Source organism: Phaethon aethereus (assembly GCF_964289735.1).
Source record: "Phaethon aethereus genome assembly, chromosome: 3".
NCBI classification, from domain to species: domain Eukaryota; kingdom Metazoa; phylum Chordata; class Aves; order Phaethontiformes; family Phaethontidae; genus Phaethon; species Phaethon aethereus.
In genome coordinates this window covers 116,167,697-116,189,869 of record NC_138576.1, presented here as the reverse complement: position 1 = coordinate 116,189,869, position 22,173 = coordinate 116,167,697, and the positions used below count along the sequence as shown (strand labels likewise).

General features: G+C 55.5%; 2 protein-coding genes across 2 annotated transcripts in view; both read right to left on the bottom strand.

Moving 5' to 3' along the window:
- PTK7 (protein tyrosine kinase 7 (inactive)) overlaps positions 1-6,014 on the bottom strand; it is a gene marked incomplete at both ends in the record, with an annotated part of 39,496 nt that extends 33,482 nt beyond the window's left edge. Inside the window, 3 exon segments of the mRNA XM_081998620.1 lie at positions 5,575-5,578; positions 5,582-5,660; positions 5,938-6,014. Coding sequence (XP_081854746.1) covers positions 5,575-5,578; positions 5,582-5,660; positions 5,938-6,014 — 160 coding nt within the window.
- A 743-nt stretch (positions 6,015-6,757) lies between these two features.
- KLC4 (kinesin light chain 4) lies at positions 6,758-21,929 on the bottom strand (the record flags this gene model as incomplete). Its single annotated transcript, XM_081998238.1, has 15 exons — positions 6,758-6,847; positions 7,363-7,420; positions 7,540-7,664; positions 14,533-14,682; positions 15,490-15,598; positions 15,681-15,748; positions 18,491-18,543; positions 19,105-19,204; positions 19,354-19,527; positions 19,634-19,735; positions 20,120-20,207; positions 20,525-20,750; positions 20,840-20,918; positions 21,268-21,498; positions 21,681-21,929. The coding sequence occupies 15 exons, from the start codon at positions 21,927-21,929 to the stop codon at positions 6,758-6,760; spliced, it is 1,902 nt and encodes a 633-aa protein (XP_081854364.1).
- Positions 21,930-22,173: the final 244 nt, after the last annotated feature.

The following is a 22,173-nucleotide window of genomic DNA, read 5'->3' as shown; positions in this document are numbered from 1 at the left end:
CTACCTCCAGCAGGGCCTGGGAGACCACAGAGCTGCCCTGGCATGCTGCATGGCTATGCAGCTTTGCCAGTAGCCACAGACCAGTCCTCCCTCATAGGGAAGCCACCACTTCCTGTCACCGAAAGCTGTTCTGGTTGTGATTGGGGACCAAGCAGCCTCAGAGGAAGTGGTAGCCTATTTAGCAAGCTCTAGAAAGCAAGTTTTATTTCTACCTGCAAGCTATGGGCAAGCAACCAAAGCAGCTGATGAAGAGGAACGGTCTCTGTCCCACACATGCTGTCTGACTTTGCTCTCCCACTGACACTGAGCCACCTGATCCCAGCCTCTCATAAGGGACTTGCTGCTCCTTCCCCAGGAGGGAAGTGAGCACAGCACTGCTGATCCACGTATCACCCTCTTATCTGAGGAGCACTTGCCACATCAACACTCAGAGCTGCAGGCTGTCACAGCACCTCCCCAGCCTTACCTGCCTTTACTGCCCCAGGGACAAGAACTGTACCACAAGATACCCGGGAAACCACTGTCTGCTCTTGCTGTGCTTGCCCAGAGACTGCCTGAAGCTACCTTGCTCCCTCAAAGAGGAGGGTGTAACATGCTTGGCCCTGCTCTCCCTACAGCCACAGGCTGGGCAGCCGGGCTCCCTCACTGCCAGAGGGCAAGCCAGCCTGGACAGGGCATCAAACAGCACCTGACTAGAAAATGGAGTGGCAGAAGCCACCTGCACTGATAGGGCAATGAGATCATGGAACTGGCCCTGGCCTTCCCTCCCTTCCCCCCGCCAGCTTCATTGTAGGACCAAAGAGCCAGAGCCAGAGCTTGACCAGCAGGAGGTGAGGCACACAGCACACCTCCAGTTACAGCAGGAGGAAAATCCTTGGTCAGCAGCAGCCACACCACGCCAGTTAAGCACATCTCTGCAAAAGTACAGCAGTTCCTGCAGCCAATGAGCATGACTGCAGTCACATTTGAATTCTCAGCCCCGCAGATCTGATGCTCATCTGCAGTACAGTCAAAGGAGCCAACTTTTTGCACAGGGGAAAAATAAGGCTAGAGCAGACCCCATCCAACAGAAAACCACCTTACCTGCAGGGGAGTGTGGCCACAGTTGTTTGTAGCAACAATGTAAGCAGCCTGTGCAGCAAAGCAGAGGCTATGCCTGGCTGAACACCAGGCCATAACCTCAAACATTAAAGCAAAATTAAAGCCCTTCTGATTAGCCGCAACTGCAGCCTGGAGCATCTTGATCAGGGAGCGAGCAGGGCTCTTCCCAAGCCAATCGGGACAACCCCCATCTCCACCATCAGCAATCTGCAGCTGAAGTGGTTTGAGCTGGGTTTATTTACTGTTGGCACTGCCAGCTTCCCCCACGAAAGCATGTCGGTATTCATGGATATGAAACTCTCTCACCAATGCACAACACAACACACAGTGGTGCCACTGCTGCTGCTGTCGGGACCTGTCCCTCGCAGCTTGCAGCAGGTACACAAAACAGCACCCACAACTGATGCACAAAGGCTGCCAGCACGCTGGTCCTGGCTGAGGGATGGTGAGTGACAGCCAGAGAGCCACCCCAGCAGGAAACATTCAGGATCCACATCATGCTTGTGGTGAGCCCTTTGCCCCTTCGCACCCCACTGTCCCTATAGCAGCATTTCAGTGGCTTTGTTTCAGGACAGGCAGCCATTCTCACAGGAAGTAGGCCAGAGTCCAGACAGAGCTCCACACCTTGTATACAGTCATTTGCCTTCTAGACTCCATCAGCTTGTGATTCTGCAAACCACAAGCCCCACTAGCATGCCTGGCACACCTCTGCAAGCCCAGCTCAGAGCTGAAAGAAGCCCAGGTCAGGCTAGCACATTGCACAAGCCCACGTAATTACTGCTTACTACATAAGCCCCCACCATGTCCTTCCCACTAGGAGTCTGCTGCAGGGTCTCTCCCCAGTGCTAGCTCCAGCCTCAGCTGGCCCCTGGGTGGGGACAGGTGAAATGCAGACCAGGCGGGTTTTCCCTTGGCTGGGTCTTCACAGGGCAGAGTGCAAACCTACCCCGCAGTCTCCTAATCTGTCATTTTGTGGGTGAATGGTGGGTCAGGATGTGCATTCGTCTGCTTTAGGTCAGAACTGCCATCTACACCAGGTCCAGTCACAGGGTGGTTTGCGGTCACAGAAGGGACTCACTCAGCTCGGCAGATGAACCAGATCTCATTGCGGCGCTGAGGGATGCTGGGATTTTCGTAAGCAGCCACAATGTATGTTCCCCGGAGCACAGTGTCTGTGGAGCCCAAGAGCTCCCAGAAGAGACTGATCTCTCGCAGAATCGTCTCCTCAGTGGTCATCCCATAGAAAACCCTGCAGCAAAGGCAGTAAGGTAAGCAACAGAGCTGGTACATTCCCCCTTCCCACAGCCAGGGCTCCCATCCCTCTGCTCAAGAAACCACAGCAGCCATGCAGGGATTTCCTACACCTCTGCTGAGCTGATAAAACACCTCTGGTGCTGGGGTCACCTGGTTATAACCCGGAGTGGTGCCCTCTCCGTGATGTGGATTTCAGGGTCTGTGGGAACAGGGGGGTTTTGCTGAAACTCTCCCGGGAGATAATAGGCAGTTACGACCTCTCGCTCCAGCTCAGTTCCCTCCTTGGTCAGGTGGATTTCGTTGAGCACTGGAACTGTCATGCCCAGATAGCAACCTGGAAGGAGGTAGAAAGGCAGTGGGCACAGTGAGATGGCTGGGTCAGTAGTGACAGCCCTCCTCCCCACTCCTGATGAATGGCAGAGCCCTCCCTCTGTGCAGCCTGCCAGCCCCCTCCAGCCCCTGCCTACACACACCTACAGAGTTCTCCGTGCAGATGTAGCGCATGAGCTTCATGAAGCCCATGGAGATGCTCTGCTCATACATGGGCTCCCCCTTGGTGACACACGCCCACTTCCCAGCTGGGTACTGCCGCTCCTCATAGGCTGCTTCATCGCACTGAAATGGGCCACAGACAAGCCAAGTCAGAGTTAAGCACACTGGCAACGCTGCACTACTTGGGTGGCAAAGCCAATACTAACAGGCAGGAAGGGGGAAGACAGGGCACTGCTGAAATGAGATCCCCTGCTAGTCAGTGATTGGCAGGGATGGCCAGAGAAGGTAAGGGGAACTGGCATCACACACACCTCAGACAAGGACACTTAACAGCACCGGGCAAAAGTCAGCAAAAAGAAAAGCACAGACAGGGGACAGGGTGCAGGGAGGCTTGGAGGCTCCTGGCATGCACAAGGAATGCAGCATATCCTTAGCAGGGGGCACAGGACCTTCTGCTCCTCTCCAGTAGCTGTCCTGCCTACTCACAAGAATGTTCCTGATTCCAGGCACCCAAAGGCCTCCAGTAAGATTGACGTGATTCTCAGGTGCAACACCTTTTCCCTGGAGCAATGTGTGCACAAAAGATAAAAAGCTAAAAGCGTTCTGCCCAGTAGAAGGGAAAGTCTGGCAGAAGAGCTCTACACCCAGAAGGGGTTGGAACAAAACTCCTCTCAGATCCTTCTCCTGCACCAAGAAGTGACAAGAGGAAGAAGGGACGTGAACCCAGCTGGTCCAGAGGGGACAACCTTGGGGGATGGGTCAGAATCTCTATTTCCAGCACAGATGCCTAGTCTTCTGGACAAACCTAACACAGAAGGGGGGCAGGGGGAGTGGGAAAATTGCATCTGGATCTGCTCATAGTTCATCTCATGACATGGTTATAACCACAGGTACTGCATAAAGAAGGGTTGGAACGTTGTAGCCAGCACCTACCTTGCAGCCCTCAGCTTGTTCTTCATCCAGATTAAAGAGATCATGAGACAATGTTCAGGGCACCTGTCCAAACTGTGCTGGCAGTAAATGAACCAGGAAGTTGTGACCAGCCTGAACACCGAGTGCAGCCTCCCTGTGCCTCCACCCAAATCAGGCCTCTAAGTAGAGAGCCAAACCAAAGGCAGAAGGAAGGTATCTGGGCTGCTCACGTGCATCAGTGGGGGACCAGGAAGAGTGCCCCCAAAACACTACATTCACCCTCTAGATGGGGCCATGCCTGCTATTCTCACCAAGCAAAGCAGAGCAAGAGCATCTTCCAAGCAAGGAAACTGCTGATCCCTCTAGACTATTTGCAACTCTCATCTGCCACACCTGCAAATAAACCTATCAACCCAGCAGGCATGGTGTCTGGTCCTTCCACAGCCTGATCCTCATATTAAGCACCACAAATCCAGAAGATGAGACTTGACCAAGAGAAAGAGTGAAGATGCTTCACACAGACCCAGCGGCAACATCTCCCTGCAATGTGAGCTGGGGAATTTGACCGAGTACTGACAGAGCAAGGCCTCCAAGAGGATAAGGGTTTGTAGCACTGACAGCTCAGGAGGAGCAACTAAATACCACCAACCTGACCAAGCCTGGGAAACATGTCCTTAAGGGCCTCAGCTCCAGAGTCCCATCAGCACTAATGCCAGGAAGGGGCTCCTATCTCGTCACCCAGCCCCAGAGCCAAACTCCAAGAATCCTCCTCAGGCACAGAAGGGATGCCAACAGCAACAGAAGATCGTCAGGCCCCATTCCTGCCTGGGAGTGGCATAGATAGAGAAGATCCCAGACAAAGTCTCTGGAACCCAGAAGAAAGAACAGGGGAAGAGGGAGTGTGGTGAAGGCCCAGTTCAGAGCTGTACAACCCACATGCTCAGACGTTTTACAGGCAGAAGTGCTGGACCTCAGCCTGGAAGAAATTGCTTAAGCTCTCCTCACATAGAGGACAATTGACAGATGTCTTTCTTCTTGGTAGCAAGCCCAACCAAGCCTGCAGAGACACAGGAGCCAGTCTGACAAGTGTTTCTTTGCGATTATTTCTCAAAGCTCAGAAGCACCCTTTTGTGCAAGAGATGAGAGGAGGTGTGCAACTTTGCCAGGCAAGAACATGAGATCTTCAGGCAGAAGCTACCATGTTTGAATTGGCAGTTGTGACAAACACCACCACATGCTCAGGTCTGACAGCCAGGGCCACAGGCACTGTGTTCCACACAGAAGCATTCTTACCTTGTGCCAGCTGAGATCTCCAGCTCAACCAGTAGCCACATAACTAGCACGAACACAAACCCCTAGCACAAACACAAACCCATCAGGAATTTGAGCTATGCAACAAGGTGTTTTGATCAAACAGGGAGCAAGCTCTGAACTGAAAAATCACTCTCTTGGATGACCCCACCCCAGCAGAGGATATGCTGGTGACAGAAGCAGCTGGAAGCCAAGAGACCAGAGAAAGCAGCAAGACTAGTCCAATTTCTAAAAAAGAACTGGGAAGCTGAGCACTGCCATTACTCAAGGTAGGAGAAGATGCAGGAAAGGCTGAATGCTGCACCAATCCAGAGTTGCCATCCTGGCTGCAATGCTTCTGCAGAAACCTCTGCAAGGCCGGTGTATGCAAGCCGACATGTGGCCACCCTCTCTGCAAGGAAGATGCTCATCCTGCTCCCCAGGCTGGCAGCAGCAGCTGCCCCAGCCTCACCACAGGCAGGCAGCAGACGAAAACCTGGCTGTATGGAGAGGAGCAGGCCTCACCTTCTCATGCTGCGAGAGAGTAACGTACGGCACAGGCTCGCGAGCCTGGTTGTGCCGGGTCATCTGGACGATCGGGCCTGCCATGTCTGCAAGGCAAAGCACAGGAGAGGCGAGGCTCGCCCAGGCTGAAGAGCAGAAGGAGTCCCGCGGCGTACCGGGCCCGTCTCGTCCCGGCCCGGCCCGGCCAACCCCGGTTCGTGCCGCCCGGCCCGATGCCCGCTGGCAGGGCGCTGTCAGCCCCGGAAGGGCCCCCCTTCGCGTCCGCACCGCCTCTGCGGCCCAGCTCAGGGCACCCCCAGGCTGGCCCGGCGGCGGGGCCCCTCGCCGCAGCGCGGCTCAGCGCTCACCTCGGGGCAGGCTCACGCGGTGCGTGCTGGCCACGGCCTGCCAGTGGGCGAACAACTGGCCCCGCGCCCCCTCCTCCTCCTCCTCCTCGCCATCCTCCCCGCCGCCGCCTGCGGCCTCCTCGCCCAGCCCCTCCAGGTCCTCCAGCGTGATGCGCGCCATAGCCCTCCCCACCCCGCACCCGGAAGCGAGCGGTCCGGCGGGCAAGCGCCCCGCCCCGCTCCCCAGTGGCGTCACATCTGTCGTCACGAGGCCCCTCCCTTGCGAGCCCGTTGCAAACGCGCCCGTTGTTCTCCCGGCAGGCGTCGCCCGCGCCCGCCCCCCCCCAAGGGCCGAGCCGTGGTCGCTTCTAGGGTCGGTTTTATTTAATAAAATAAAAGTACAGCAATCGACCAACTCGGGGCGCATCAACGCCCGTGCTCCCCAGCGGCCCGCTCCTCCCTCGCCGCAGCTGGGGCATGCGAGCGGGCAGGGTCGGGTGCGGCCTGGAGCGCTCCCGCCCTGCCCTGGCCGGGGCTGTCTCATGCCCCCTGGACTGGCATTGCTACCTGGCTAGCGTGTGCGACTGATGCCGAGCGTGCTGCCTCCGCAGCTGCCGGCCCTGGGTGTGCAGCAGAGGAGCATGCGTGTGGGCTGCAATTCCCAAACTAGCTAGGGCCTCCCGGCGCCCACGGACCCCCCCCCCCCCCAGGACCGTCAAGACAGGGGCACGAGCGCCGGTGGTGGGGAAAAGAGAGCAGCTGATGTGCAGAGGATGCTGGGTGCTGCCCCGTGCAGCGCAGAGCTGTGGTGCACCAGCAAGCAGAGCAGCCAGATGCAGGGGGCACCTGCAGGCGGGTCAGTTGGAGGAGAGCAGGGAGCTGTGGGAGGACAGGTCCATGCTGCTGGCGCTGAGGCCTCTACTCTCTGCACGGAGGCCTTGGGTGCCCTGGAAAATACATCGCCCATGAGAACTAATACCCGCGATCCACACCCATGCCCCGAAGCTGCCAGACCACCTCCTGCACCCCTTGTCTTGCAAGCCGGGACTCTCCCAGTGCTGTTACCAGCTCCATGAGGTGGCGACCTCTTCCCTCCCTGCTCCCATCCTGTGGCTGGAGGGTTTGCTGAGCTCAGCAGGCAGGGAGATGGTTACGTGGAGGCAACACCTTCAGTTTTGGAGCTATGATCTCCAAAGAGCGGCTGTGCAGCTGCCCAGGGGTGCAGTGGGGGCACCAGCCCGGGTCACCTCTTGGGAAGGCAGAGTAGCTCCAGCCCCACACCGCAGCAGAGTACATCTGCATGGATGAACACCTCTGGTGGGGTCTCGGGCACCACGTGTGGCCTGCTGTGCTCCTCCCCACCTTGTGTTGCTATCTACAGCCCCTGTAGCCAGATGCAGCCATACAGCCCCCCATTCAGCACCCATTCCTGCACCAGCCCTGCTACTTGCCCGGTGCTTACCTCGAACGAAGCATCACTAGACTTGTGCAGGTAATTTAATGACGCAGCTCGTTTCATGCTACAAGAAAGCAGAGGAGAAAAGGTTTGATCTTGTGCCTAGCCAGAACCCAACCCCTAAGGTGGCAGGGCCTCCACATGCCCTGCACCCAGTCTGGCCCTCACAACCCTGGTCCCTACCTGGTATTCCTAGGCTCCAGGGGACCATTGCCCTGCAGCTTCTTGACCAACATCTCACTGCTCCTCCGTATCACATCCCGGATTTTCCCCAGGGAGCTGCTGCGCTGGAGGGTGCCACTGCCATCCTGGACACAGAGACACAAGTTGGGGTGATGGCTGAGTGGCACCGATCAGGCTTTAGAATGCTGTTAGACAAGTGGCCAGGAACTGGGCTTGGCTCCAAACACCCTCTTGCCTGCTTGCATTGAGGATTTAGCCCTGGTCCAGAGCAGGCTTACTGCTCACTACATGGCTCCCCCTCACCCTGGTTCTCCATGGGACATGATGACCATATCAGGGACCCTGACCATCAGGGACCCTGACCATCATGGCCTGGCTCATCCAGACCGATCCTCCCTCCTGCCCAGTGCAAGCCCAACACCCAGCCAGGCTGTTGACCTGCACCAGGCCACCAGTACAAATGGCACTGGCATCCCCCCAGCCCTGCTCAAACACGGTATAGCTCCACCATCTGCAACAGCTCAGGAAGCAGCTACAAAGGAGATCCCAGTGGCCAGGGAAGCACCAAGCCCTGATGGGAGCCCCAAGTTTGTGGGTACTTTTATCAGACCAAAACATGCTGCCAGGACATTCATTTCAAGGACTCCCTCCTCCTTTGCTGCTGGCTGGAGACTATCTTCACCCTCCCCTTGCCCTTCCTCACCATGCCATTGCTATTCCTCATCTCCGTCGAGTACTCACCCTGATGCACATTCTTGTCCTGCACACTAGGCCTGCAGGCTTACTCATGTCAGACATGACCAGTCCACATGCACATATGGCCTTGTCCCGTCTCTAACACCTCCAAGACAATTAGCTTTGAGCCTGCTGAGCAATTCAGGCAGATCCATCTGGGATGCATTCATCTGGCTGCACCAATACTGTGTTGCCAAGGAGGTACCACTCTTCTTGGCCCCCCCATCTTTAGCTGTGTCTGGCCTCAATAGCTGCCCCAGGGTCACACTGGCAGGGGTTATCTTTACAGCTACCTGTTTTTTCCAAAGACCAAAACCAGCCCTAAATATTTTTCCCCAGCCTGTTTCCTCCCACATGCCCCCAAAAGTCCCCAGTACTCAGAAAGGCACTCTCAGCCATTGACAGGCTCTAGCCCACCTCCTGCATTTAGCTTCACATGCATGCGAGGCACAGGCTGCTAGCATGACACCACCTCATGCCACTGTGCCATCATGGCACCAAGCTCCTCCCCTGTGACCAGGCACGCTCATTACACAAGGCTGTGGCACCACTGCTGATGAGGAGTTACTTTTGCTCTGATAGTCTCATAACAGCAGTCCTCCCTGCTCCTGAACCCAATGGTCCCTGGCACATCAGGGCAGAAGAAATGGAGATAAGGCAACCACAGAAGCCCTCTGCTCCTTACGAGTATGTGTGGGGAGCCTCTTTGTATCACTCCAAATGACCAAAATGCCCTGGGGCCCAGGCTGGCAGCAGAGATTGCCCCAGGACTGTCCATGCAGCTCTGTAGGTAAGCAGGGTCTCTGCTTTAGGCCAGTGACCCCCTTGTGCTGACCCCTATGGGTTGTGGCCCTGGGGGAGGCTTTTCCAACACTTTGCCACTTCAGTTACCCCAAACTGATCCAGCCTTAGACAGCTCTCCAAGAGCTGAACAGGACTTTCCTACTAGCAAACCTTTCTCCTGGTATTCATCTCATCCCTTCTTGGATAAGCCAAGTGCATTGAACCTCTCTCACTTTCACGTCATGATGAAAGATTTCCAAACTGGGAGCCATGTGCTGTTGCTGCAAGGGACCCACTCACCAGGAGTGCATACAGCACCAAAAGTATTAGCAAGGTAAACAATTCAACTCCTGCACCAGGCATCCTGAGCAGGTTTTGGAGGAGCTGGCCATCAGCATGTGGCAGCAGCAGACAGGGGTGGGGCTGGGGTGTCTTTTGCCTCCCCACCAGATTTGCACCGGATCACCACCCTCCCTGCAGGGTACTGCCAGGCCAGGCACTGTTCCTTTTGCCAGGCCACACAAGCCAGGGGTGGAAAAGGGAACACTACTGGGGCAGGGGAACAGGACCATGGTACAAGGGCAGCAGGATCCAGCCAGGAAGTATGCTCTGGATCAGGGCTGGAGGATGGAGCCACATTTCCCCAGCTGCAGTGATGCAGACTGACTGCAGACCAACACCAGAACAAAATGCTGTTGCATGCTGCGTTAAAAATAACCTCCCTTCTCTTCCGACTCCCTTTTCTGCAGGGTTATTTTTAACCCAGAACATTTATGGGGCTTGGTTTACCACAGAGTCCCCACTCCACTGCACCCACCAGCATGAGAACACTCAAAAGAAAAAGAAGCAGCTCTACTACTGAGCTACTCTCCACTGCATGCTCCCACTCTGCCTGCTGCATGGAGGCAGAGGACTTTGGCAGGATTTAGCAGCACATGGAGCTCAGCACTGGGGGACACAATGGGGTATTTCTCCAGCTAATGGAAACACCTGTTAGGGAAGGCTCAAGATCAGACACCCCAGGGCAGCCCTGACACACATAGCTACAGAACTGAGATTAGTAGCAATCCCAGTTTGGATGTTAGGGAGAAGGACAGTAGAGTCGGGTCCCTCATCTCCAGGGCTCAGCCTAGGAGAGGTGCCCTGGGGGCAGGGATGTCCCCCTGCACAGAGACACCAAGCATCCCCTGCACCTGCTCCAGCAGTATTTGCACCCGCCACCCCAGGGCTGACCGACGCTGGCCTACAGAGCATGGAAAGAAGCACAGGGCAGCAGTTCAGGTCTGTCTACCTTTAATCAGAGGTATGGTTGTTACAGCACCAGATCCAGGACATGGCAAAGCACAGGAGCGGGTGGCACTGAGGCCTGAATGCATCCTGCACTGCGGACTCACCACTCTCCAGAAGCATGGAGCAGTGCTGGGAGAGAGAGGCAGGGAAGGCACAGTCCTAGAGCACTCAGCCCTGGGCTCCACACCTCATGGTCTGAGGACAAACCTCCTTTGAGCAAGCCAAGCTCCCAGGGATCAGCATGCATGTGCCCCAAGGCCTCTGCACCACCATAGGAAAGCCAGGCCCAGACAGATCCAAGCATATTTAGTATCACAGCCTGCCAGATGACTAGCATGACAGAAACTATCCAGCTAAATAAATAAGAAGGGGAGGGGGTCCTGCACTGGCCTCTGGGCTCTGTCCTCCTGGCTGCAGCCTCTCCAGCTTTCTTCCCAGGTAGGAGGGCCAGGGATGTCCACTTCCTATAGATGGGATGAGGGTGTGCACCCAAGAGCGTGAGGCTCACGGCAGTGGTGGTCTGGCCCTTTCCCAGTAGTGACCGACAGCACCAGACCCTGTGCAGGACTGGAGTCCCATCAGAGGCACTGGGCCACTCACACACACACAGGGTCAGCATTGTCTTCCTAGCACTATCAGGGTTACAGACTTTTACAGACTTCCCACCCACCTAGCTAGGGACAGCCAGACAGTGAGTCACAGCCTTAGGGACCAAGTCTCCCAAGCCAAGTCCTGTGTTCAAGCATTGACCTCCTCCATGAGCAACCTGGCCCCTTCTCCTCCTGTGGAAACCTCCCTCCAGCCATCCTGTCTGCCCCCACATGCTCAGAGCACCCCAAGCCCTGGGGTGCTCTTCCTTTCCTCACATCCTTCTTTGCACCTCCTTTTTCTCCTCTTCTTTTTCTGCTCCAAACCATTCCCCATGCAGCCACTTCTAATGGCCTGGGGCCTAGCCCCTTGCAGAAAAGTTTTGCTTTCCTCCTACTCTTCCTCTGCGTCCAAGGAACAGTTTCACCCCTGCCCCTCCCAGCAGCCACACCTGGGGACCCTGGAGCAATGGGGAGCTGATTCACCCCTTAATGCCATCAGGTGAAGAATTTGGCTACACCATCAGGTCAAGAGGTTGCAACAAAACATGCTTATCCTGGCAGGTCCCTGTTCCATGCATGGCCCTTGGCTGTCACCGCCTCATCTCATCTTGGATGTACAGTAGCTATGGGCCACCCTACATTCCTGTGCCCCTGCAGAGACACCCACATGCTGCCCCTGGGTTGCAAAGCTCAGCAGGGAGGAGGATAGTAGGACAGGGACTGCCCTGTCCTGCAGGGAGAGCCCAGCTCACTGCTGGCCAGCGCAGGTTTGCTACAGGGCACTAACATCAGCTAAGCCTACAGGGAAGAAAGCAACTGGGCACACAACAGCCCTGCCAAGGCCAGGCCTCTCTGTCCCAAAACAGGCGCCCATCTTCATGCCTCTGTCTTGGCCTCTGCAGAGATGGAGGGAACAAGCTAGGAGGGTTGAGGATGTCTAATGATGGTGGAGTCGGCACGCCTGGAGTGAAGACAATCCCCTGCAGGCCTGGTCCCCAGGGATGTGCAAGGGCAGGCTGGGGGTGGGAGCACACAAGGGGATGGTGGCCCATCGCCCTGGCCTGGGGGAGCAGGCAGCTCCTTGCAGATTCTTCCTGCTCTTGCTGGCCACGGGACTGGAGCTGGGCCACATGGCCAGGCACTCCTCTGCAGGCATCACGGTGCCCTCGCGCGCCGGGAGGGTTGGGGGACTGGCGTGGAGTTCTTGCCGAGGAAGGAGGGATGGTGTGGAGGAAAAGTCGGAAGATACAACACAAACATCCAGGTGATTGCAGTGGAGGGGAAAGAGGGAGTCTCGGGAGGCATTTAAGCCTAGTGCACAGAGAGGAGAAAGACACAATTTACAAGGCCGTGAGGTTGTAGGACACCCAGGGAGCAGGCGGGGAAGGGCCCAGGCTGCATGCAGAGACAACAGGCCACATCTGGACAGGAAGGGAGTCTTGTGAGGCTGAAACAGCAGTCTCACATCTTTGCCAGCATGCTCTAGCAGGCTGGCAGGAGCAGCTAGCTCAGGAAGGATCAGCCTGGGCCTCCTGCTCTGACAGCTCCCTGCTCCTGGGCCTTGGGTGCCTGTCAAGGCCTCAGCACCACTGAGCTGGTGCCATCCCGGCTCTCCTGCCAGACTCCGGCTCTCCCAGTCCAATTACCTGGGCAGCAAGTAGCTGGGGTCCAGGCCCTGGGGTGCTTCCAGAGCTGCCCTTGGCAGCAGGGCACCAAGACTGCTGGCACCCTATGGCCTCCCATGGCCCTGCCTGCAGCAGCTGACAGCTAAGGGATGGCAGCAGAGACTACCTTGAGACAGCATATCCAAGGTCTCTAGACCAGCACCAGGAACACTAGCTGTGACAGACAGGAGCAGTGGGAGCTGCCTCAGCCTCCTATTTTGGGGAGCGGCAGCCCAGTGCCGGGCTACTAGCTGGGGAGAGGAGGATGGCTATGTGTGCAGCAGGCTGGAAAAAGCACTGAGCATCACATGGCAGCAGTTGTGTCCCCCAAGATGCTGGGCTAACCCTCAAACCCTCTGCCTACAGCTGGCTGGGCCAGGGAAGCCCTGCCAAGCCTCTTGGGGAAGGGTCATGTAAGCAGGGACCATTCCCCTTGGCTGGGTCAGGCTGGGGGAGAGGGTGGCATTGCCTGCTTGCCTTGGGATGATCAGCTCAGAGACTGTCAGGAAGGTCTCCCAGACCGTCACTACTGCAAAGCGATCACCCAACACCAACCACAGCCAGGAGGAATGACAGAGGGACACCAGAGAGAGAGACAGGACAGGGACCAGGTGATCCTAATCCAAACCAGCAGCTCTCCCTCTGTGCTTGTCTAGCCCCTCTACTAACATGGAGTGCAAGGGCCCAGGGTTTGTGCCTTGCCAGGGCTAGGACCCTCTTCAGTCCTGATGCCAAGAGCTGGGACAGGGGACAGCCCTGCTGCCTCGAAGCTTTGCTCCCCAGTTCCCCTCCAGCTGCCTCCTGGGTACAATCCACAATCAAGAGAGCCAGCAGGCTTCAGGCTTGGATGTTGAGGGGCTGTCATGGCAACAGGGAAGAGGAAGGAGGAATGGAAGGAGCTCATGCAGGTGGGGATAGAGCTGAGCTAGGTGGGGAAGGGTTAGTGACAGCAGATGTGAGGAGGGAGTGAAGGACTCTGTGTGCTCAGTGTGTCACCTGTGCCAGGCTGCAACACTCCCTGGGTATCCAACTACACTATGCTCTCAACTAGAGTTTGCAGGAAGAATAGTTAGTGTTAAAAGCTCTATCAGCCCTCGAGCTAAGCACTCACCAGCACCATGCACACTTGTTGCCTCTTCTCCATCCTCCACCTTGCAGAAGACAAAAGGCACCTGTCCCAGACTTGGACTGCTATCTTCCTCCAAACACGGCACTAGTGACCAAAGTGCCCCACAGTCTCAGAGCAAGCCTACATCCAGGTCATCCTGTCTGTGCCTCAGCTAACACCAGCCTCTTTTGCCACCACTGGTCAGCCTGGCCTGGCATCCCACAAAGACCTGCTTTTTACCACCTCTGCTTGGCCAGAGCCCATGGAGAGCATGAGACCAGGAGAGGGAAGACAGCAAAGACTCTGGCTGCAGACTATTCCCATGCCCTGCAGTCACTCAGTCACAGACACACTAAGCACATATACACACACAACACTCCCCAAGCTCAGCATCGCCTCTGGCGTAGTGCAAGACAGACAGCCAAGCTGCTCACAGAGGCTGTGTGGGCCTGAGGTGGGGCCGATGCTCTCAGCCAGGGCCTCAAGAGAGAAGCAGCAGGGAGAGATGTTAATAAGGTTGCAAGGCTAAGATTAAGGGCAGACCAGGACCAGCTCATGCTATACATTGCCAGGGCCTGGCAGCCCCCTGGCAGCAGGAGCCCTCAATTGGGGATATCTGGCCTGTACACCAGAAGCCAGGCCCAGACATGTGCCTTTGCGGGCTGGCTGGCTCATGCCAAGAAAGAGGGGAAGGAAGTGTGCAGGGAACGAATGGAGGCAGACAAGGATGCCACGACAGGCCACGCAGGGACAGCCCTGAGCCAGGCTGTCCCTTCCCTCTGGCAGCCAGCTGAGGCCATTCTTGATGGTGTCTTGTACTTACCCCGCTCCATTCCACGCCCATACTCACTTCCTCGCTACCGTCTGTGGCATTCTCGTACTTGACGCTGCCCCCCAGGCTCCGACGTCTCTCTGTGCCATCACCCTCCTTCAGGATCTCCACCACCTTTGTCTGGTTGATCGGGTCAATGCCCTACAAGTAGAAAGGGATAAGGAAGCACCATGTTTTGCCCTTCTGTGTTCTTTCCCTCTAGCGGTTTCCTGTGCCGTCATTGTGCTTGCTCCCGTCCCCTCTCTTGGCCATTGCCCCACCACAGCCAAAACTCTCCAGCACAAAGATGGAGCAAAATGCCATCCCGCACTTAGCAGTCCGTGTTTGGGTTCCCAGCTCAATGAGCCCCCCACCAAGCCATAAACCACCCTGGGGTACAAGGGCTTGCTACCCCAAAGCTGACAGCTTTTTGTCTTCACATTTTGGTGTGTGAAAGTTTCTGCTGTCCTTCAGTCTTTGTGCTAGGTGCTTACAGCTCCTACTTTATTATTTGAGGATTGAGAGGACTTTAGGATGAGAGGTACTCAAAGAAATCCTTAGTGTGTTCCCTGGAAAAAAAAATTAGTGGGAAGAAAACATCCCAGTGAGTGCAGATCTCCTCAGTAGCTGACAAAGCCCAGTAATCTGCCCTAATCCAGCTGCAGTTATTTCTGTACTCAAAGAGACACACCTTCTTCCCCACATGTACACACACAGACATCTGCTCCATCCACGCACACTTGCACATGCACAACCCATGCACAACATATGCACACATGTGTACCCCTGCACAAATGCAACCTCAACCACCAAGCTGCTCTGGTATCATGGGAATGTAAACCAAGGATATCAGAGGCTGCAAGGCCCAGAAGAGTCCCTTACCACACCACAAGCCAAATGTTGTGCCATGACCTGCCACACCAAGTCTCACAATGCGCCCTCCACCAGGGAAGGTCCCTCTGGGGTTACCTGCCGCCGAGAGCGAACTGCACACTCCTCCAGGGTCTCAGCTGCCTCTAGCTTGCCCTGGCGTCGGTACAGCGCACCCAGGTTCCTCAGAGTGGTGTTCACAGTTGGGCTGTAGTAACAGATGGAAGGTGAGCAGGAGCACTGGGGCCACTCCCTCCAGATTCCACAGCTGCCCACAAACCACATCTTACCTGCTAACCTTACAGGCCTTGTACCAGCCGCCATACTCAGCATAGGGAGCACTGTCTCTGTGCTTGCTCTACAGAGTAAGGAGGGATGAGAGTTGTCAGCCCCATGCCTACTGCCATTCTCTGGCCTGTGCTCTCCCACTGGGTACCAGGGTCAGGCTACAGGTTGTGCCCCGCACCAGCCCAGCCTTTGGAAACACACTGTGCAAATGTGGTGATGAAGCCCAGGAGGTTCCTGGAGGGAAAGCTGAAAACCCATTTGCTGCAACAGATTTAGGCCACAAGTAGAAGTGATGTCCCCTGTCCCCACCCCAGCAAGGAGCATAATCCCATCTCCTTACCCCTTCCATGGTACCAAAGGCAGCAGGGACAACACAGCCCATCCTCACGGTGCTCTGGAGGACATGATACCCCATCCCACCACGCCCAGCATGCAAAAGGGAGACAAAAAACCAACCCCAACCAACAAAACCGCTAGCATGCTGGGCATCATGGGCACTAAATCCCTCAGCCATGGTTAGCAAAGGATTCAGCCAGCCACATCCAAGCCTTCTGCCTGCAAGGTCAGGCTTGCCCCACAGCAGCTCAGCCCAGCTAGCCATTTCCCCTCCATGCCCAGCCTTTGCACACCAAAGCTGGCTGGCTGGGCCTGCCACAGCCAGGAACAAAAAGACTGCTAGCCAGAGCAAAAGGAGACGGGGCAGACCTGATGCTCAAGGAGAAAGATCTAGGGCCAGGACAGCCCACTCTGCAGGGCACTAGCTGCTAGCCAGCATTGCCCTGGGTTGGTAGCGACCATGGCACCTTCAGGCAGGAATCGCTACTGCTGTGGGAGCAAAGCTGCCTGTCCACACACTGTGCACCCTGGTGCGTGGCAAGCACCTGGAAGCGTGCCATGCCCCTGGCTCTGCATCCACAGGACACAGGAGCTGCACAGGAAGCACTCAGCTCAGCCCTGAGCCCAGCAGGGTGCCACTGCTCCACAGCAGCATTTTCCCTCTGGCAAGGACTCTAGCCCAGAAGAAACAGTCTTCATGGGGACCATTTTTCTTACTCAGTCCCACAGCACTTCTCAGATCTTTACCCCACATGCTGGAGTCTCCCTGAGCCATAGGCACATGTGGCTTTCCTTGTGCCAGAGCCTACACAGCCTGGGCAGGCCCCAGGGATAGGAGAGCTCAGGACTCAAAACACTTCTGAAACTTGCATAGAGGCAGCCCTAAGAGGGTGGCTGAATCCGAGGGGAAAGGTATCAAATCCCCTGGGGCAGAAAGGGCCTCAAAGGCAAGGGCTGCCAGCTGTGCCCAAGGCCTTGCTGCTGGCATGAGCTTGCCTCCCCCACTGCCACTGAGAGCAGAGGAAAGAGGAGTGAAGGAAATAAGAAGTGAAGCTCTGCAAGAGGGGTTTGATGCTTTTTAATAGGAGATGTGGAAACACAACACAAAGTAGAGTGGTCCAGCAATACAAGGAGGTCTGTGGTTACCACCACCTGGCCAAGAAGGCCATGCCATGGGCCAGGGGCACAGCTGCCCTGGTGAACAGGAGCCCCTAGGGCAGGGAAAGAGGATCAGCCCTTGCCCCAGGCTGTAAAACAGGTCTCACTAACTGTAGGTCCCTGAGCCTGTTCTCTTGCCCCATAGCAAAGCTTGCATTATCTGGAGCATAACTCCACACTACAGCTGCCTACTTTTGACCTCTTAATTCTCCAAAGATACCATCAGAAATGTTTCAATCCCAGATGGGGCAAGGGGAGTCTGGTTTCTACTCCAACATTGATTTCTCCTGCATAGGATGAGCCACAGAAAGTGTAACTTTGCAGCAGCGCCTTCATTAGGGCAGCAACCAGAGTGGTGCAAGGTGGAGCACTGCCCTGCACTGGAGACTGCACAGTTCAATGGGAAGACACTGAATGCTGATGGGAGGCGGCTGCCAGTGCCCTGCTCTTAGGACTCACAAGTCACTAAACCAAGCCTGCCCACCTGCCGCCTGAGCCGATGTAGGCGATGAGGCCTGCTCTGAAGGCAAAGGAAAAGGAGAGAGACAGTGTCTGCTCCCACTGCAGCCAGAGGACTAGACCAGAGCCCTTCATTCTGCTGCTTCATCCACCTACCAAAAAGCAGGTGAGGTCTTAAGCTTGGGAAAAGCAGAGATAGGACTCCGCTGCATTTATCAGCTGAGCATAGAGCAGGGCCTGGGCAACAAGAGCAACAGCTTCTTTGCCTCTCAGCCTAGTCCAAGGCAACCACAACCCATGTCTATGCTCTTTCAGAGGCCAGCTAGGACATAAAACAGCTAGGGCCTGCCCTGTGCAGAGATCTTTTTCAGGAGGTTTGGCTCCATTTCCTAAGCATGGTGATGGCAGCAGTTTCTTCCTGACCTGTGTTTTTCCCCTGGCAGCCTTAGGGCTGCTTCAGAAGCAGGTTGTGCTCTGGATACTAGCAGGTCTTTGGAACAGATGACCGAGGCCCTGCAGCACAACCCTCTGGCATTCACCATCTTCCATGATCTGTGTGCCCTAGAGGGATCACTAAAGCAAAAAGAGAGAGCATGCAGCATGGCTTGAGAGACTGAATAACCTCCTGCCCCAGGAAAAGCATCAAGCTCTCTGATGGGCATTCCCTCTGTGCTGCCCCAAGGAGCAGCCATGCTCTCTGCCCACTCTCCAGACCCCTCTTGGCCTCCATCAGTGGCCATGGCAGCTCTTCAGACTGCTGGAAGGAGGTTGTGATAGGAGAGTCAAAACCCTTGGATCTCCTTCCCCTTTCCAGGGCTCTTGCTGTTATCAACAGGCAGCACCATCAGCTCAGACTCACCTTGCTCATCTCCTCTCTCTCCTCCGCATGCATCCAGATTGGCTTGTGTTCATCTGTGTAGGGAAGAATGCAAGACAGCTCCACTGACCACCTCACCCTCGTGGTCTGCCACTTCCACTAGGGCTCTGCCTCCTGCACAGCCCAGCACTCTGTCCCCAGAGCCAGCAGTTCAGCAGAGGGAAGTGACAAGGCTTCCAGATCCCCCTGGTCCCTGGGCCAGAGCCCCAAGAAAGGCAACCAACATTTCAAGGGCAGGACAGGGGAAGGAAGGAACAAGTCGACCCATGGCAGAATATCTGTGCCAAGCGTACAGGAGAAACTTCAGCCTATGCCTGGGAATGATTGTGCCACTTGCTATTCCTCCTTTTAGCCACAACTATTCCCAACCCAGTAAAGACTGACAGCCAGAGCTCTCCAAGACTGCTTTTGAGAGAAGAGGTGGAGCAGCATAACACACTAGAATGGCAGTGTCTCAAGGGCTTTCCAAAGCAGGGTCCCTGCAAGGCATCCCATCCCTCTGCTAGTGGATACCAGAGCCAGCCAAGCCTAGGCTGAGAGCCAGGAGACCAAACTGCTCACCCTTCCCCAGCCCCAACAGCTTCTGCTGTACAAACCATCCACAGAGCCAAACTCCTTCACATGAGCACGGGTAAGGATCTCCTTATACAGCACCTCTGCATCTTTGTATTTGCCTTGCTTCAGGTAACAGGAGGCCTGCAACCAAGAAAACAGCTCCAGCCCCACTGGGCAACACAGATTAACTCTGCCCCCACCCCCCTTGCAGTTATCTCTCTGTCTTCCAAACACCTCACCTTTCCATGCCACCATCCCCATCCCCACATGGTCTCTCCCCAGGGTCTCACCAGATTGTTCTTGGTCTTGGCCACATTGGGGTCATCAGGACCCAGGCAGCTTTCGTAGATCTCCAGGGCCCGGCAGTAATAGTACTCCACCTCATCATACTTGCCCTGGTTCTGGCACAGCAGGGCTAGATTGTTCAGCTGCTTGGCCACATCAGGATGGTCTTTGCCTAGGACCTGGGTAAAAAAAAGAAAAGAAGCCACAAAAAGTCAACACTTAAAGACTGCAGCAGACTCCTGGAGTTAGTAGACACTGTAGTCCCTCCAGGACATGTCTATGTACCTTCTCACGGATCTCCAGGGCTCGCTTACACAGTGGCTCTGCTTCTTTGTACTTCCCTCTCTTGCCGTAGAGAACGGCCAGATTGTTCAAAGTTGCTGCCACCTGCAGAGACATAAACTTCTCCATGAAACAAAGCAGAATCCAGTGGGACCAAACAAGGGGTGCAAGCAAAAGTAGCAGTGACTGTCCCATTTCCTTCATGCCTGCAGTACAGCTGTTTCTGAAGAGAAGGAGGTCTAGAGGAAGAAGATCCTTACATCACAGGATCCAGAAGCAGCCAAGTCCTGACAGGCCATACTGAACATGACACCAGGAAATATATGAAGCAGTAAAACAGAGCCCCACACCATGCAAACAGCACCCCTCACATCAGAGCATGCTGCTATCCTTGGTAGCCCAGCTGCAGACACACCATAAGGGCACTGTTCTAGCCCCAGCAGCACCCACAGGTCAAGGAAGTGACTGAAAAAGGAAGGAGACACTCACTGCTGGGTGGTCTTTGCCCAGAGTCTTCTCACGGATGGAGAGGGCATCATTCAAGAGGTGTGCTGCCTCTTTGTATTTATTCTGATCCCTGCAGTGCAAAGCCAAGCAGTTATTTGGGATTTGGACACCACAGCCCACAGGAAGCAGAACTACAAATAACAGTCCTCCTTCCACACAGATCAAGCCCCTACAGCCCTTTCATTTCTCCATTCCTCCTTACCTTAGCCAGTCCCTAGTTATATCGGGGAGTTTCACAGTCCAAATACCTCATTTGTACCAAAACCTTTTTGAAAGGCAAATCACTGGAAGCTGAGGGAGCTCCCTGTCATCAGAATGTTCTGTCCTGGTAAATGGGAGAGGCAGAAAGCTCTCCTGGCCCAGTCCTGCCCTCCCCACCATGCTCACCTGTACACTAGTGCCAGAATGTTGAGCATGGTGGCCACATCAGGGTGATCATGGCCTGATGTCTTCTCCAGGTCCTCCAGTGCCTGCTTGCAGAGTGGCACAGCCACCTCATAGCGTCCCTGTGAGGCGTACTGGATGACAAGGTTGTGCAGCGTGCGCAAGCGTGCAGGAATCTCGTAGCCTCCCTGCTGGGCAGCTGCCACTGCACTGCTGTGCTGGTGGGGCACTGCAGGCACAGAGGAATAAACAGGGGCACAGTTGGCACAGCAGGCTTGAACAGAGACAGCCAGCAACTATACAAGAGCAAATACTTACGTCCAGGACCATGCTCCTCCTCCTCATTTGGGAACAGATCATCCAGAGAGTCCTTGGCGGAGTCGCCCTCCTTCTCCTCCTGAGAAGATGGAAATCACAATACTGTTGGTTCTCAGAGGAGACAGCAGCAGCCTGATCCAAGTCAGCTGCCAAACTCTCCTCCCTGTTGCAACTCCCCCTGTTGTCTCTGCAACCATCTTTCCCCCCAAAAAACTAATAAATTCAAATTTCACCACCACATCCTGGCATGCCATTCCATGTTCTTCCAGAGACTCTGCCCCACGCAGGCTCCCTTTAGTTACAGACATTGCTATGCATGGTAGTTGGGAAGGGGCAAAATCCAGGGCAACACTATCACACCTAAACAACCCTGCTGGTCCAACTTCCCCCGCCCTCAAAGGTGGCTGCTCAACAGGACTAGGGCATACCGAAGGTGACACATCCTCATCATACTTCTTCAGCTGGTTCATGAACTCAAGGTGTTTCTTTTCCTCCTCCAGCTGAGCCACAGTTTGCTCACTGCGCTGCAGCTTCTGCTGGGTGTTGGCAAGCTCATCGCGCAGCCACTGGTTCTCCTGGCACAGTCTCCGCACCTGAGCGCGCAATTTCTGCTTCTCCGACTCCACAGCATTCAGATGGTTGGACAATGCCATCATCACCTTGTCAAGAGTCCCAGTCAGTAACTACCACAGTCTTGTACCTCCCTCACAAACACGCTTAGGGCCCACCCTCAGCGTCATGCTGGCCTTCTACATTCAGCCCCTTGCTGCCCCTGCAGCTTATGGGGAATGGCCACATGCCCGTCCTGCATAATTCACAGGGGGTCACCCACCACTCTCACCTGAGCTTCTCCAAGCCCCAGTTCAATCATCTCCACTGACTTGCGGAGCAGGTTGGATTTCTCATGCACGAGATTGGCTTCTTCATCTTTCTTCAGGCACTTGATGGTCTCCAGCAAGCTGTGCAGGATGGAGTTGTGTTCATTCTTGAGTGCTTCCAGCCCTTGCATCACCAGCTTGGTGTTGGAGATGATCTCCTCTTGACTCAGCTTGTCCAATTTCTCCTCCCTTGGGTACACCATGGTGGACATAGTACTGCTCCTGTAGCCCTACACAGAGACACAGACAAAACCGGAGCGCCTCAGTGCTGTTTCAGAGAGCCACAACCAGACGCAAGCATCACAGCCTCCTTCAAGCAGCCAGAAACAGCATATAACTCATTGTCCACGCTAAGCTCTTCCCCTTCACCTTTCCCTCTCCCTTTGGCAGCAGCAGCAGGCAGCTGTCAGGTCACATGTCTCCATTTTTGTGGCATGGAGTACTGGCAACCACTGC